General features: G+C 56.1%; 4 protein-coding genes across 4 annotated transcripts; 2 read left to right on the top strand and 2 right to left on the bottom strand.

The window, feature by feature from the left end:
* Positions 1 to 143: 143 nt before the first annotated feature.
* Positions 144 to 1,335, top strand: ncd-2 (Nitronate monooxygenase; the record flags this gene model as incomplete). The annotated part of the gene is made up of 2 exons (XM_037328204.1): positions 144 to 267; positions 389 to 1,335. The coding sequence occupies 2 exons, from the start codon at positions 144 to 146 to the stop codon at positions 1,333 to 1,335; spliced, it is 1,071 nt and encodes a 356-aa protein (XP_037173291.1).
* A 193-nt stretch (positions 1,336 to 1,528) lies between these two features.
* Positions 1,529 to 3,070, bottom strand: TRM44 (tRNA (uracil-O(2)-)-methyltransferase; the record flags this gene model as incomplete). The annotated part of the gene is made up of 1 exon (XM_037328203.1): positions 1,529 to 3,070. One exon carries the CDS (start codon positions 3,068 to 3,070, stop codon positions 1,529 to 1,531), a length of 1,542 nt encoding a protein of 513 aa, XP_037173578.1.
* Positions 3,071 to 3,598: 528 nt separating this feature from the next.
* On the top strand, positions 3,599 to 6,115 carry CGCA056_v012958 (uncharacterized protein; the record flags this gene model as incomplete). Its single annotated transcript, XM_037328202.1, has 2 exons — positions 3,599 to 3,781; positions 3,863 to 6,115. 2 exons carry the CDS (start codon positions 3,599 to 3,601, stop codon positions 6,113 to 6,115), a joined length of 2,436 nt encoding a protein of 811 aa, XP_037173576.1.
* Positions 6,116 to 7,172: 1,057 nt separating this feature from the next.
* Positions 7,173 to 9,555, bottom strand: pof3 (F-box/TPR repeat protein pof3; the record flags this gene model as incomplete). The annotated part of the gene is made up of 5 exons (XM_037328201.1): positions 7,173 to 8,060; positions 8,116 to 8,686; positions 8,736 to 8,851; positions 8,900 to 9,022; positions 9,100 to 9,555. 5 exons carry the CDS (start codon positions 9,553 to 9,555, stop codon positions 7,173 to 7,175), a joined length of 2,154 nt encoding a protein of 717 aa, XP_037173584.1.
* Positions 9,556 to 17,023: the final 7,468 nt, after the last annotated feature.

Raw genomic sequence — 17,023 nt, 5'->3', positions numbered from 1 at the left:
TTTCGTCCATTGTGAACAACCGCCGCCGAACGAGACATATCCCAAAAGCAACGGGATTTCCAAATAGTCGTGTCTCACTCTCCGGATCACCACAGACCTGCGGATTCAGCGCCGCAACTGCAAGCACAACAGGAAAAGCAAAAATGGCACCCTCCAAACTGAGAAGCTGGTTTCCCCACGCCAAGGCGCCCGTCATCATCAGCGCGCCCATGCTCGGGGCAGCCGGCGCATCTCTGGCGACCGAGGTCCACAAGGCCGGTGGGATCGGTAAGTAAACACACACACACTCTCACAAAAACACCCGTGGAAACGACATCGTCAACCTCCCTTCAAAGACAATTGTCTTTTGCGTGCCCACCAACGAGAAACATCACTGACCAAGCAACAGGTTTCATCGCCGCGGGCTTCGACTTCTCCGAGTCCTCCGCCCAGATGAAGGACATGGACGCCGCGCTCACCCAGGCCCGCTCCCTGCTCTCCACCACCGCCGACGACCAGCAGCCTCTCCCGCTGGGCGCGGGCTTCATCACCTCCCACGAGACGGCGGGCCTCTTCGCCGCCAACGTCCTGCCCGTCCTCGCCCGCCACCGCGTCGCGGCCGCGTGGCTGTTCGCGCCGAACGAGGACCTGAAGCCGCACGCGCAGATCATCCCCGCGCTGCGGGAGGCGGGCATCAAGGCCTTCGTGCAGGTCGGCAACGTGGCTGCGGCGCGCGAGGCGGCGGCTGACGGGGCGGATGTGCTCGTCGCCCAGGGCGTTGACGCGGGCGGGCACCAGTTCTCGAGGGGGTGCGGCGTCGTCGCGTTGGTTCCTGAGATCAAGGCGATGCTGGCCTCTGAGTTCGCGTCTAGGGAGGTTGCGGTTGTTGCGGCGGGTGGTATCGTGGAGGGTGCGGGTGTTGCTGCGGCGTATGCGCTGGGGGCTGAGGGTGTGGTCATGGGCACGCGGTTTGTTGCGACGAACGAGGCCATGTCGGCGCAGTTGCACAAGGAGCTGCTTGTGAAGACGAAGGATGGTGGCGTGAGTACGTGGAAGCACGACTTCCATGATAAGTTGGTAGACAGCAAGCTTTGGAAGCCGGGGTATGACGGTCGGGCGATTATTGGGGACATTCACCGTGAGTACCATGTGCTTGGAGGTAAGACGGCAACAGTCGAGGAAAGCCGGGAAAGGTTGAAGACCGGTTGGAGTGAGGACGATGGGAAGAAGATGATTGGTAAGTGGTCGGGTGCCGGAGTTGGGCTCATCAACGAGATCAAGCCGGCGGGTGAGGTTGTCGTTGAGGTCAGGGAGGCGGCGAGGAAGAGGATTCAGGAGTTGGCCAGATTGATCTGATTTGGTAGACACGAGAGGAAGAAAATATGGATTGCGAGACAATCCACGCTCACTCCTGGCAGATGAGGATAAAAAATACCAAGAATGCTAGAATAGCTCTTTCGCCATGGTTCATACTCAATGAAGAAATCCAAATTAGTCTTTGCAAAGGGTATCACTTTTGTGGTTGACTTCACTTCTACGTCTATATCGCCTAATGCCCCTTTTCGGTTTGCGTCAACTTCGCCGCGCTCTCAAAGTAGCCTCCTGTCCCGCCATACTTGGCCAACACTCCGTCGATATCAACCTCTTCGACACCCCGTGTCCGCTTCCATCCCAGCATGGCCGTGTTCCTCGTGCTCGGAATGCGGAGCATCTCAGTCTCAACGACCCAGCCACAGTCTTCAGCGATGCAAGCCGCCCAGTCCACGAGACAGGAATAAGTCGACTGCGACTTGGTCTTGTCTCGCGGTAATGGGGCACGGTGTTTCTGGCCTCCCAAGGTGTGACTGCAGCAGGGAATCATGATGAAGGGGCTCTCAGAGAGAGTTGCCAAAATAGGGGTCCATGGAGTCAGCTCGTCCGCGTGGTTCGAGACGATGAAGGTGCCCTTGGGAAACGCGCCGTTGTGAGTTTGTGAGAGATCAATGACAGACTCCTCGCCATCGGTGCCAGAAGGCCTCGACACGGCGTCGGGAAGGAGCACAAGTCTCTGGAGGGAATCTTTCCCTGACTGCACGGTGTTGTACTTGGCCCAGGACTTTCTGGCTCTTGCATCAAAGCCCCAGCCGGAATAACCCTCTTGAATGAGGATGTAAACAAGGAGGCCGTTGCCACAACCGATATCCACGAATCCAGGGAATGGTTTGTCCTTGTACATCTCGGCCCACAGCTCGATCAGAAACGCAGCGATTCCCAAGTCCTCAAATACGTGCTTTGAAGGATCAGTCGTCTCTGCCCAGTTCTCCACAAGATCCCTCGCGTGTTTTAGCTTGAGCTCCGTGTAGCGATCTTGGAATCGTGCCTGGGGAATGACGACGTCGTGATGCACTCGCTTCTTGTAGCCGGCAACTCGTCCCTGGCCATGCTTGTACAAGACTGACAGCAGCATGCGTGCCGTCCGCACGAGCTTCTCGACGGCAAAGTCTGCCTCGTCAAAGAACAAGTAGTGGATGGAGACGGTGCCGACGGCTCGCGCAGCGTCCCACTCGTGGAGATGCGCAACGCCCCGGACCTTGGGGTGGTAGAACGGAAGGGCGTCTGGGGAGGAAGCGTGGGGAAGGTAGACGACCAGGGACCTGGTCCCCGCGGCGCCGGCGTTGGCGTCCGCACCCGCCGCATCTGGGGTGCTGGAGGCAAAGACGCATGTCTGCTCCAGGGGATCGTCCCGGCGGGTGTTTCGCGGGATCAGCCTCCGCACAAGAACGCGGTCGTTGCGGAAATCCTTGAAGGCAATGGGGACAGGCTGCTGCACAGCTTGTGCGGCAGCGGCGACACCCTGCTGTTGATCGGGGAGATCAGAGGAGGTGGGGAGAGGTTCGGGCACCCATCCCGGGTCGGTGTCATTGAGGATGTCTGCGCGGAAGAGCCAGCTCGAGTTGATGTTTGGGTTCTTAACCAGGTTCATCATAACATCCTCGAAGACATCGGGCCCAAAGGCGCACTCGTGCCGGAACAAGGGATGCCATATCTCGCCCGAGAGATCGTGAATGGCTGGCTCCGCTGAGGGGCCAAGTGCCGTCGGATCGAAAGCCATGGCACCTGTTTAGTGACGGAAATGGGTTCGGTTTCCTGGGCTGCAGGCTGAGAAGAAGGAATATGGCTCGATAGAATGAGACCTTTTGAGTGTGATCGGGAGGCAGAATTGTGACTCGGGCGCTATCGCATGTGTAGAAATGGCGCTAGGCGGTTCGCGGTTAGCCCCGCAGGGTCGCGGCCAGGACCCATGTGACGTTGTGTGTTGGCTGCTGCGGGTGTGGTAATTTTTTGTTTACTTTGCGAGGTGGGGGTGACATGGCAACGAACCAAAATACACTACACGATCCGAAAACTCGCCCTTGCAGACCACCCTGAAAAGGTCCTGGTCCGTCTCTCGTCCTGCATAAGCTTGCAACTCGGCAGACGCCATTCCGCGATACCTTCTCCATCGATGACATTTCCTGCCTCATTTTGTTTCCTTCAGCGACAGCCTACGAGCCACAGACCCGTTACTCCTATCCGCATGCATTAGACAGGGGAATACACAAGCAGTATCCTCGTCTCGCCGAGAGACACGTCCATCACAATGGCAGAGAACGACAACTTGCGTACAGCGTCGCTGTACATCAACAACCAGCTGCTCTCGCGGGGACTGCTCCGCGATGGTCAGACCATTAACTTCGCCGACCCGGACGATAATCCGGGCGGCACGGAGGCCACCATGGGCAAGATCATGAGCATAGTCAATGATTTGATCTTGCGCCGAGACGTGCGTGTGCCCTCATCCCTTTTGAAAGACTACCTTTGAAGATCCCCAAACTGAGACGATATTTGTTTCCCCATCCTAAAGCGCGACGCCGAGCACCGCGAGAACCTCTCGACCACGCTACGAACCATCCGAGCCGAGAACCTGCGATACACGGACGACATTGCACGCCTCTCGGAGAAGCACACCGAAGCCCAGCGCAAGGTCGACATCAGCGAGGCCACCGAAACCGCGTTGCGAACCCAGCTCAAATTGGCAGACGCTGCTGTCCGCGGCCTCAAGGACGAGGTTGCCCGCGCCAAGACCCTCGTAGCCCAGACACGTGCCTCGTGCGCGACAGACGTCCGCCGCCGCGATCGCCAGATTGACGGCCTGAAGAAGCAACTCGGAGACGCTGGCCGTCCTCGCGGCGCGGCAAAGAGCTCTGCGGTCACGGTTATCACCGTCGCCGCCGGCGAGGGCGAGGATAAGATATCGCCCAAGCGCGGTGGCAGGACAACCAACACCGAGGATTCCAACTATGACTTGCGAAGCGAGACGAATGAGTTCCTTACAGAGCTTTCGCGCAACCTCAGCGAAGAAAATGAGTCTCTGCTTGGCATTGTGCGACGAACGACGCAGCGGCTGCGCGAGATGAGCGGCTGCGATGTCCGGACCGCTCAAGGTGACGGTCATGCAGTTGCTTTGCCTACGGCCGAGGACATGGCTACGGAGCTTGACGCCATTCTTGAGCATCTTAGATCGATTCTCACGAACCCTTCATTTGCCCCTATTGAGGAAGTTGAAGTCCGTGAAGAGGAGATTGCCCGCCTGCGTGCTGGTTGGGTCAAGATGGAGAACCGTTGGCAAGAGGCTGTCCACCTCATTGACGGCTGGCGTCGGCGTATGGCTGTTGACGGCAAGCCTGTCAATATGGAGGAGTTAAAGATGGGTCTTCGTCTCAGTCCCGTTCGTGTGCGCAATGTCGAGGAGACTCAGCAAGGCGGCGTAGACATGCATGAGCACGAGCTTTCCTGTGTCAAGGAGGAGTGTACCGCCGACTTCGACGAGGAGGACCAGGGCCAGGAAGAGGAAGAGGAAGAAGAAGACGAGGACGACGAGGAAATGCCTGAGTCTCCTTGCCCTCAACCCCAGCGAGTCGAGCAGAGAGTCGAGTCTCTTCATCTTATTCCCGCGCCTGAACAGTACAACAACAACTTCAGAGAAGTTCAGTACGATGACCTCGAAGATGACCGAAGCGACTACGAGTCTAGCATTTTTGAGGATGTCGATGTTGAGGAGCTCGATGTCGAGGAGCCTAACGTCGAGATCCTCCAGCAGTCTGCCGCATACGTCAGCCCCCCTCCTCTCCCTCCTGCTCCTCAATTGAGCCCCCTGAAGGACTCTTCCTCGGCTGGCAACCGCGATGTTCGGGCTCGCCGCGAAAAGCCAGGCGACTTCACCACCATCACTGAAGAAAAGACATGGGAGATCCGCGCCGTCGAGGCAGTCGCACCCAAGCCTCCACCACACCGCACCCAGCTCCCGCGCTCGCCTCAAAAGCCTTCATACCCCGTCGAGGACTGCTCTCGCGTCACTTCGGCCACCTCTGTCGATTCCGAATCCACCCACAACGGTGCACCGCTCAAGACTCCCGCAGAGTCTCCCCCCGCCGCTGTGAACCAGACGCCCACAGTCCGCAAGCTCCCAAAGCCTCCTCATCTTGCAACCGCGCAGCCACCGTCCGCCCCCGCGGAGCCGCGCTCCCCAACCGCCGCCATCCGCACAGTCTCGCAGGAGAGCAACGAAAGCAACGACGGCCCACCTCCAGGGCCCGCCACGCAAACTAACAGCACAAAGGCGACGCCGGCCCGAACGCCGCTGCGCCGCGTTCCCTCGCGTCTGCCTCTCCCTCGCCCAGCAGAGCCTCAACCCCAACAAAGCCCTTTGACAATGGCTACCATCGCCGCAAAGCTCGCCGCTTCAGAGCGCGAGGCCGACGCCGCCCGCGTCCGCGCAAAGCTCAAGGCTGCTCGCGGAGGCGCGATCAAGGCGGTCGCGGCGCCGCCATCGCAACAGTCAACGCCGCGACCCATGCCTCCCCCGCCGCCAGAGACCATCGTCGCCGTTCCACCGGAGCCGAAGCAACCCGAAGCCGTCTCAGAATCAAAGCAAGATCTGGACCCCGTCAAGCGCGACCTGCCGCAGGAGGAAGAGCAACAACTCCGCTCTCCCAAGCGCAAGCGCGACAGACGCGTTAGCAAAGTCCAGTCGAGGAGGAGAAGCACGCTTAGCCCCTGGGAGATGGAAAGCCTCATCTCAGGCAACGTCGCCGTTCCCCCTTCACCCGCGCGGTGATACCAAAAACACCGAATCATTACTACCTTCCTTTTCCCCCGCTTCATACTTATATACGAATACCAGGGTTCAAATCAGATTGCCCACATCACTATCACTTATAATAGAACTCTGTCGTCTTCTGTTTGTTTTCCAAAGGAGGATTCAAAGATATCATGGGAGATTGGGATAATTCCCCCACAACGGCGTTAGAGAAAACGGGAAAGCCGGGAGAGCGAGCGACGAACTGGGGCTGGGACAGCGCCGCGAGTTGAAAGGGCAGGCAGGCAGGCTGGCTGAGCTGGAGGAAGGGAGGATTTAGTGATTTTTGTGTTTCGCGTCATGAATGGTGCGTGGCCTTGTTTTGAATCTGGCCACCACCGGCATGACAAAGTTGAAGTACCCCCCACCCACGATTTATTTACTTTCAGGTAGCGAGCACTGAGCGAGCGAAGCGCGCGTGTATGTGTGTGTCGTCTTGTTCAGTCGCGCGGAGCTTGGATCATTTAATCTACCATGTCTGTTTTTTGCTTGTTCAACTATTTCATCGATGCTGAAGTTTTCTTGTGATGTGGCTCTTGACGACGTGAGTTGATATAATGTTGAGCAACAGGTAATGGGGAATGGGTAATGGGTAATGGGTAATGGGTAGGGAGCCTTGTAAAGACGCGCGTATGCATGAGTGAGAAGGGAATCACAACGCAAAATCTCAGGCGTTCGTCTAGGCCACTTGATACTTCATTCAGCTGAGTATTTCATCGGGGAGGAGGGTTGGTAGCTATCACTCAATCTAGCCACGTTAATTTGACCTCGCGAAAGGGCCGGGGATCGAAAAGGACGCATAAGAATCAGAATCAACCGCGCAATATCAACGCCGCCAACTCCCTTCGTTGCATCAACAGCCCTCCACCACCCAGCCGAGTAATCGTTGGAAGGGAACAACGGGAATGTTGCATATAAGTATAGCGGGCGCGAGCAATTGCGGCCTTTCGTCCGTATCTCATTATTCATCTTTCTACCCATACATTAACAGCATGCAGGACGCCAAGGAAAGGGAGAGAATCTACGAAAAACATCCTCAGTACACCGCAGCCTCAACCGGCTCAGCATCCTCCAACGGCACAGGAAACGCCGCCTCCCAGCTCCCGTACACCAGCTCCACGCCGTGCGCCTCACAGAACGCCCTCAGCTGGTCCATCAACACGCCCGTCAGCGCCCTCTGGTACACCCTCCGCAGCCGCCGGCCGAGCTTCACGACCCTCTCAATCACCGCGCCGATGCGCGCCGGCTCGCAGAGGGAGGAGTGCAGCTCGAGCATCTCGAGGTTCGGGAAAGACTCCAGAAAGCCGAAGAGCAGATCGTTGGGGTTCGCGCCGCGGTGGGCGGCGTCGCGGGTGAGGGCCTCGTGGGACTCGAAGTCAAAATCAAAAAAGCCGAGGGTGCGCACGGAGGCCGCGCCGCGCAGGAAGTCGAGGGCCGCGGGGAAGTACTGGCCCGGGTCCTGGCGCCAGCAGAGGCCGACCTCGCGCAGGCGGCCGGAGCGGATGGCCGGCTCGAGGAGGATGGTGGCGAGGTCGACGCTCAGCGGCAGCTTGGGCATCCAGAAGCGCTCGAGGTTGGGGTACGTGACGAGGTCGAGCTTGTCGTCCTGCGCGGTCGGGGAGGCGGAGGCCTCGGCGTAGCCGGAGTAGTCGAGCGGCAGCTGCTGCGGGAGCCAGTCGCCGTGGTTCCCCTGGTGCGTGGCGCGGGCTTCGAAGACGCGGAAGGAGGACGGGTGGAGCGGGGGGAAGTGGCGTTTGTTCCCCATGGAGAGGCCGCTCCGTGTCGTGCCGAGGCGGATGACTTGGAGATGGCGCCAGAGGGACCAGCAATCCTCGGGCGGGGAGAGGGAGTCGAGATCGGTGAAGACGCCGCAGTTGTCGAGGTAGAGTTGCTGCAGGTTTGGGGTTGCTCTGGCGAGTGCAAACTGAGGGGTTTTCTTATTAGTGTGAGTGAAGAGGCGTGGGGTCAAGAAGACTCACGGGGTTTATTCGACGTTCCGTTGTGAGGTTTGAGAGCGTATTGTTCAGTGGGCCTGTGAGTTGTAGGATCTTGAGACGGGGCATTTCAGGCCAGTTGAGGTCATTTAGATACATGCTTATCAACGTGAGACTCTGCAGATTATCCTTTGCGCGTTCGACGAATTGTCTGACGAAATCTTGCGGCCCGCCTCTGCCGGTATACTCTGAGTGAGTGTGGTGAAAGTTGAATTTGAGGTGAGAAAGGCCCTCGAAGAAGGGCGGCTTTGGAGGTAGCTTATACCCCCAGTCGCCGTCCATGTTGCGCCGGATGCCGCCCAGCTCCAAACGACTTGTCGTCTGTGGATTCGTGGTCTGAATGAGCGATATCCATTTCGACTGGTTGAGCTGGAAGGTGTGGGCGTTGGGTATGATGAGGCTGCGTGCACGACCGGCGGTGCGTTTGCGCAGTGTCTTCATGAAGCTCACGCGAGGGGGCTTTTGAGTATTTGTGACTCTGAAGTGGAGCTCTCTCCAAATGTAGGGATGGGTGTCGAAGAAGGTTTCCCAGCGTTTACAGACACCCGAGAAGCGACTAGCTAGGTTAGAATCGCAGTACGTGAAGAGGAACGGTGCTTGCATACCATAACTCGATAAACTCAAAGTAGGAAAATATGCTCTCGACTAGCTCTGACGGGAGGTCTAATGGATCCTTGCGGCAGAAGTGTTTGTGTAATGGTTCCCGAATTTTGCATAGTTGCTTGCGCCTGTCAGTATGGTATCAGTACCTGAAGGTTGGCAGACATACTTGATACTTTGTCGTCCTGACAAGACCCTCCCTCTGGCCAGCATCAACACCAGCAGTCCATATCGCCCAAGCCAACTCCGGCTTCTTTTCAAGTCGGTAAATCTTGCCGAGTCTCATGTACCCCTGAGTAATGTCAGTCACGTTGTTGCCATAGCTAAGAAAGCGCCGCGAGGGCACGATGAAAGCCAGACAAAGCATACCTCCAGCCTCCTTGGCGCAATCTCCAGCAGCCACTCCGCATCTTTCCTGGCCTTCTCAAGGTTTCCCATCTTCTCAAAGCACGCAGCTCGGTAGTCAAGCGCCTGCACATGGCCCTCACGATGACACTTTCCCCACGTCTTCTCAGCGCCGCACTTGCACTCCTTCGTCGCCTCCGCGTAAACGGCGCCCCTTTCCCTACGGGCAAGAGCGGCAGCCTGACCAAAGTCTCGACATGTGCATCGTTCCCGGCGGCGACGTTGCTGAGTTTCAGATGCGCTGCTTGAGGTATCCCGACCAGCTGAAGAAGATGATGAGGGTGATGAGCAGGGACAGTTTCCTGCGACGAGTGTGAAGTGCTCCAGTGCGACGCGGAAACGCTGGTCTGCATAGGCTGAACGACCCTTCTCGATGGACGCTTCCGCCGAGCGGACCCTAGGCAGCTGGTTGGGCGCCATGCTGAGGACGTCACGGCAGGCTGGCAAGAGTCTGGGAGGATCCGTTAGTTTCAAGATAGCATGGTCCACGACATAGAAGATTGGTGAGATCCCTTGAGTGATAGAGCCTCAATGCGAGGCTGTCTCTCAGCGAATATCTTCTAGAGGTCACGTGGTGACTGGGACATGGTACTCACGATGCCTGGGGAGATGCTATCGGTGAGCCGAAACCGGCAAGGCGACAACTACTGTGGCGAAGTCGATAATGTGCTCATCTCCTTGTTAATGCAGGGTCGTGCAGACAATGGCAAGTAGCCGACTTCAAGTGCTCTCGACGAGGTCGTAGTCGACGTCGGCAAGCCGTTGAGGACATCTACTATCGCCGAGGTTCAATCGTGAGGTCGCAGGTCAAAGGCGAGGCGCGACGCGACGCGGTCCGCCGTAAATTGGCGACCCCACCATGGCCCGTGTGGCCTGTAGAGTGCGGTGTGGCTGAACTGTCGGCACCCGCCGCCGGTCAGGGCCCAAGCTAGCGGCCAGTTTCAGCGTCCTCATCCCTCCCAAAGCCCTGGGATGCGTCTCAAGATTGTTTGCTTGCTTTTCTTTCTTTGATCGTCATTTACCTTGCGCCAGATCATACAACTACAGCTGGGTTAACCCATGATGATTCGGAGACAACATGCTATGTCTCCGCTATCTTGTCACAAAGGAAGCAGCTCGCCCTAAGCTTCATACCGCGCAAAACACCCCTCTCCACCATCGCCCTAAACCTCGCTCTCGTCTGCAGCCGATCACAGCTCAGGCCTGCGATGCAAATTTCACCGAATCCTCCCGACGGCCCTTTCGTCGCGAGACAACGGCGATTGTTCTGTTCAAACACCGGCATCGCCATCTTTGCTGGGTTCCGTCGTCCGCCGCCATTTTGACTTGGTACTTTGGTACACGTCCTATCCGTTGCTTCACCATCAAATCGCACACCGATCATGGCCCTCTCACACACCTCATGGACCATCAGAAAGCCAAAGAACTGAGCCTCAATCTCACTCACTTCACAGCCCAGAACAGCCGCCAAATCAGCCACATCTCACCTCACAACTCAAAACCATTACAGGACCGACCCCACGGTTTGTCCTGGCCAGTATCTCATTCCCACCCGTAACCCCATAATCCTATTTTGTGACACCCCATGCCATGTTGCCACAATGTCGACACACTATGCCTGCCTCATGGCCATGAACCACGAGCCCGCGGTTCGTTGCTCCCAAGCGCAGTCCCAAAGACCAGGGGAGCGAGGGGCTGGCGCAGAGGGTCAAATCTATCCCCACCCCACATACCCATGCCGGTGTAACCTCGATGCGAGTGATCATTATCCCCAGGCCGTGGTGATGCGATTCCATGCCTCAATGAAACCTCTCACACCTCGTCGGGCCAGGCACCTACATTCTTCGACCTGGAATCTTGGCCAGACCCCGGGCTGAATCGACCAGGGACGGGAATTGCAACAATCATCCATCCTCTCATTTTGTTTCCTGCCACCATCAACAGAAACATGGGGCGCAACGGGAAACTGATATCGTGAGCGAGTATCTGTGTGTGGTGGGGTGCGACAACTTCCATCGTCTTGTTGGTGACCTCGAGCATTTGCACTCTCGACCAATTCAAATGTCCACACAAGCGCTCGCAACGACCTGCCCTTCATCGCCCTGCCAGATGCATCGCCAAGTCGGTGTGGGTGAACCGATTTAGAACCAACCCAATGCAATGCAGCAGCCGGGTAGCATTCCAAAAAACAGGGACATGCGTCCTCAGCTCCCCCCCAAAAGTCCCCAAAAGACACCAAACCTGGGGCTGTCATTATTTTCCCCTACTGCCCGATCGATCGCTGCTAACCTGAAAGCGAGACATGCAGATTCTCCTCCCCTACCAAGCAAACCAGAAGCCCTTGCCGCGCCGCCGTAATCAGCCAGCCGCATTGCATTTCCCACGCCTATGGATTCTTCCGTCTACCTCTCGCTGCCTACCTTGCACACCGAAAACTGCGAAGACAACTGCAGCCAAGACAGGAACACACAAACATACACACGTTCCAACAAAAATAAGCAGCCGGAGCCGGCGCGCCGCGGACGACCGCTGCATATCCGGCCGCATTAGACCCGAGACTCTTTTTTTGGACCCCAAAACAAACCACTACCGGCCCAGCGGCAGCATCCCATCCATCCACCAAAGAAATGCTCAACCAAAAAAAGTGCCCGCTTCTTTTGCTTCCTTCTTTCTCTCTCGGGAAGTTCTACCCCAAGCCTACTTCAGCCTGCTTCGCAATTGTAGGAATCCTTCAGCCATTGACTGGAAAATCGTATGTTTTTGAGTACGGCGTCGGTTCTGTAAAATGTGAGACAATAGTCCGAGGTCCCCACAGCGTAAGGTAGCCCCGGGGGGCCTCATCCAAGTTTGCCCGGAATCGCCCTCCAGGCAGAACCGACCGTGAGGTTGATCGAGGTGGGATCTGGAATCTCGTCTACGGGGTGCAAGCAAACAAACACGCACCGAACACCCCAGAACGAGGCCAAGCATCGATTCTGCCCGAGAGGATTCTCGCGTCCCCTCCCGTGCCGCCCTCCCGCGCAACACGATCCCGGGAACCATTCCTTGTGCTTCAGCAACCTGTTTTGTTTGCTTTCAGTGTGCATTTACATTCAGCCGGGCAAGGTTCCGTGATGTGATCGTATCTTGCTGCCTTCTGACCTTCGCCGCCCCCTCGCGTTGGCATATGACCCCAAGGCTCGTCAATTGGAGCTTGGCTCCGGGGCCTAACGGAACCCCCACCCCGGCCGTCCACGATGACCCGCCAAAACCGCAGCCGAACCGAACTTCATCCTTCCCGTCACGGTGCTCGGAAACTCCCCAGGCCCCAAGACCGCCATGATCCATCCCGTCTTTGATTTTTAGAGGTCTGATGTGATTGCCTTTCACTCAGTGCACTCCCCAACCGCTAAGGGATCAGCCCGCAATCTGCAGCCGTGTTACCGAGAATCCTCTGGCGAGCAAACAGCTGCTGGCCTGGCCTGCCTTGGCTACCTAACCCACCGCCAGACGGGCAGCAACGGGAAGGCAAGAAAAAGAAACCATACCAAACCCACCAACCGGAATCGTGGGTCCCCTCATCCCATCTCCCAAGACATGGCTTCTCAGCTACCTACGTATTATGTGCTTATTCTGCTTCGCCTACGTAAAATTGGCAAATGTCCCCCGGCCCCCGGTTAAAAGCGCATCATTCAATCGTCACATTCACAGCTAGACAAGGATGAGGGGGGACTTTTAGCGTTGGGCAGAAAATAAACCCGGGGCTTGCAACATGTGTGTCTCTTCCCGCTAGTTTCGCAGCTTGACAACTTCTGATGATCTGCAAAGATGCACATTTCAAGGCTAAGCTTTTTTGGGGATACATACATACATTTTGCGGCGCAAAATAGTGCAAATGATGCTCCGAATTCGTACATTTTCATCGTGCCTGGTCAATCCCACCTCGCTCCAATCCTGGAGCCTGCAAAGCAACCCCCCGTTGGCTTTCATCTCATCTTCAACCTTGACAGCTTCATGTTACATGGACCTGGCCTGTCGATGCCGAAAGTACGATGCTGTTGCAGTAGCCGCATTCTGTAGATGCACGCCCTCTCTCCCCCATCCCAAAACATGGGCCCAGTTGGGTGGGTGCCAACACAGGAAAGCAAAGCAGCCAAGAGAGACTCAACCACTCACGCACATGATGCACCTTACATACTTGGGCTGCGCAAAGCCCTAGCGTCAAGCCCGGCTACGCTGGCTGCTCAGATCATGGCCACGCCCACCCTGCCTTACCTAATCGTGCCACACTCGCGCAACAGACGCCGCGCTTGCGCTTGCGCTTGCTGCGCTTGCCTGCGCCTTCCCGCGTCTGTCGTCTAATCCACTAATGCCGTGCCGGGCTGTGCTCCAAACCCCAAAAAGAAACACTCACACTGGGCTTGTCTTTGCTGCGGTCCGTTCTCTGCAATGAGATTCTCACCCAACCCTCCACAATGGCAGAACGCGCCAAACTGTCCTCTCTCAGAGTCCTGAACTTTCTCACACCGAACCGTAATATTTCCCCATAGAAACAACAAGCAGTCAACCCTCCCTCCCCCACCCCTTCAGTCACCTTCCCCGGCCGCAGAATCTCACTCATCCATCCCGAACGCCAAAAATGGCCCCCCATCGGACTTTCTTCAATCCTGATGGGAAAGCAAGCCGGCGGCCCAAACCACAAACCCACAATCGCCTTGTCCCCCGGCGCATGGCTAGTATCTGACATCTGACACTTTCCCCGGGGTGCCTCCGTCTCCCGGCAAGCCAGCAAAGAACAAGCGCCATGCATGCCACTCATGCACGGCACTATTTCCCCCCATCCCCATCATCAGTCATCGTCATCTTTCTTCAGACGCCCAACCACACACACGCACACACGACCAAAGAAACCAAAAAAGAAACAAAGTCCCGTACATGAACAAAACTGCAACCACAAGCCCATCCACCCGCGAAAACCGTGTGTACATTTTTAGACCCCAACGCTAGTTATCCAAGACAGGTTCCGCGGGGACGGGAGAGAGAGACAGCCAACCCGCGCTCTCTCGCCTATTCCCAAAACAAGCGCCACCCTCCGACCCTCCGGCTCATCTCCATGTGACACTCTGAGAGAGAGAAGGAGACTGCCGCGATGGCCCCACTCTTCCTTCTCCAAATGAACACCACACGCCAGTGAACCACCCCCGGTCTCCACACGCCCTGTTCGTCCGTCAAGCGAAAAAAGCTCCTTCCGCCGCCCGGCCACCACCCGCCGCCTCACCTAAAAATAGTTCTATTCTTAGAAACATCCCATCTCATCATCGCATCTCGTGCTCAATGTCTCCCCCACCAACACCAAAAGTTCACAATACCAACGACCACCATTCGCCCCGTGCCATGCCAGCCGAAAAGACCACCACTCCTGTCAGAATTCAATCAATCGCGACGACCCGAGGAGAAACGCAGAGGACAAGAGTAAAGGACGTCTGGTAATCCGTGCTTATCCCCAATTCAATCCATCACCCCATGCATCGTTGCTCCCCCCATGCCCGTAAGCTCCCTCCTCACAGACCACATCAACCCCTGTCTCCATTAGCTCTCGGGAAGACATGCCTCTTCTTCCCCCTCCCCTCCCTGGCTCCCCAAAAACCCATCCAAATTACTTGCTTCTTCGACCTCCGTCCCAGGAAGAGTAAGAGAGACCCGAAGACCCAACCGTAGGGATATGCAGAGACAGGGTGCAAGGAAAGAAAGCTAGAGCCACCTACCTCCATCTGTCTCAGATTCTTCAACAATTCCCACCACGTCCCGTAAACCATACCCGCGTGTGCCATATTATTCTGCATCAGGTCTCCCGCGCTCCCGCGCCGCGCGCAGAGAAGACCACACCCATACGGATACACGCCCTTTCAAACAGTAAGGTACACACCCAAAAATACGGCGCGGCAGAGAGAGAGGTGAACCCGGGGTCAGAACTTTGAACCACCAGGCGAACAGAAGTGTGTTACCCCACCCTCAACACACGCCATACGCGCGACGAGCTATGCACCGTTCTCCGTACAATGACGGCACAACCCACGAGGCTCGCACCCCAAATAAAACATGGAATCCTACGAGGCTGGTTCCGGCCCCCATCTGCCCCCTTCGTCGCCGCCGTCACCTCGACCAATGGCGTGTAAGAGAACCGCCAGACAAAAAGGGTATTCGTGCTTCCTGGCCTGCCTGCCGTGTCTTCCCTCCCCCTTTCCCCTCGCCGCAAAGGAACAGCGCAAAAGCCGCTCTCCGACCATGCCCACAGCCAGCCAGCCTCGAATTAAAGTTCTCTTCCCCCTTCCGTATCGCCCAATGAAATGTCCATCTGCCCATCTTCACCAGAGGAGTCCATCATTCCTTCCATTTTTACGCTCGAAAAATGTTTCCCGATGCAGTTTAGTCCCCCCCAGCGATTCCCACTGCTACACGCCGCTGGCTAGGGGCACGCTACCTAGGTATTCCATGTCGCTATTCCCTCTCTCCCGCGTCCACGGAAAAGTCATACCTCATTGGTTACCGGGCCGCGAGTCTGCCTAACGGTGGGGGATTTGACTCACGTCCGCAATTGAGGCTGTTTTCTCGCCACCCGCGTGTATTCAACGACTGGTGTACTATGATTTGCTGCTACCTGATATATGCTTTTGTTTGATCATCTGATAATTGCAAGTGGTCTGGAGGGTTTGCATGCTGTAAATTGTGCTACATTTTCTATTGTAGAAAAAACAAACGATTTGTGTTAAAACACACGAGACATGTCTGGGCCCGTTGGAGAGGCCCTTGACCAAATCTGTTCTCTTGCTTGTCCAGCTCGTTGTTCCTGCAGGGTCTTAGCGTCTGCCGATCCAATACCGTCCATCAACACTCCCCCCGGTCCCTGACCAATTGGAGTGGCAGTAAATGGATTTTTTTTTGGCCTCGTTTTGTTCCCCGAATGAGATGCAAAAGTGTGATTCGAGTCTCTCCCAAAGAATCGAAAAGGTTTTGATGACTAGCATCAAAGAAGATTTTCCCGGGCATTCCTGTGTCCGAAACCCTCCATGCATTCCTGCGTCATTGCTGTCCTCGCCGCTTACCAGAGCGACTCGTCTTTGATAGTATGATGGTACAGATCAGAGAAGAGAGAGATAGAGAGAAGTAGACAGACAGAAAGTATCGAGAGTCAGGGAAAGAGAAGAAATTTTCAAGAGTATGCGGAAAACTTTGAGAGGAAAAGAAGTAGACAACAATAAAAAAAACCTCGCTCACCCGGTTGGTCCTTCCAAACCACCATATATGCCTGATCCCTAAACGCCTGGTATTGTACCGCCCACCCGCCTGCCAAATGCTTTCAGAATACAGAAGCTGACAAGAAAAGGAAATAAGAAAAAAAAAAACCCAAAAACCGTTGCAGTATGCCTGTAGGACCGATGTTGGAAACCATGCCAGACCAGAATATGAAAGCCACAAGAAACTGCCTTCCACCGAGGCAATGGCGGACCCGCCGATTAGAATTTAACAGCATCTCTGGTATGCTCTCTCATTCCATCCAAACCGCCCAAGCCGCCCAATGCAAAACCCAATGCCAACGCTATGCAAGCTGAATGTCAATAAAGAAAGCAGCCGTGTCGGGAGTGAATGATATTCAAAAAGAAAATCCGGAGAAAGAAAGAAAATATTGAGAAGATTTCGAAGAAGCCGAGGGTCGAGACCGGAAGGGGAACGTGGGCGAGTTTCAAGATGTCGTTTTATTGTAGCGCGCGGGTGGTGACAACTAATAGGCCGTGTAACGTCTGTCTAACGTTTTCGTGATCTCGTCTCTGTCTTCGATAACTTCGTTGCTGATTTTCATGGCGGGGCGTAAGAACGGAATTGAGTTGAGTAATGATGAGAGGAGCGAAGA

The sequence above is a fragment of the Colletotrichum aenigma genome, assembly GCF_013390185.1.
Source record: "Colletotrichum aenigma strain Cg56 chromosome Unknown KSG_Cg56_contig09, whole genome shotgun sequence".
Lineage (NCBI taxonomy): Eukaryota > Fungi > Ascomycota > Sordariomycetes > Glomerellales > Glomerellaceae > Colletotrichum > Colletotrichum aenigma.
This window is presented reverse-complemented; position numbering and strand designations above follow the sequence as displayed.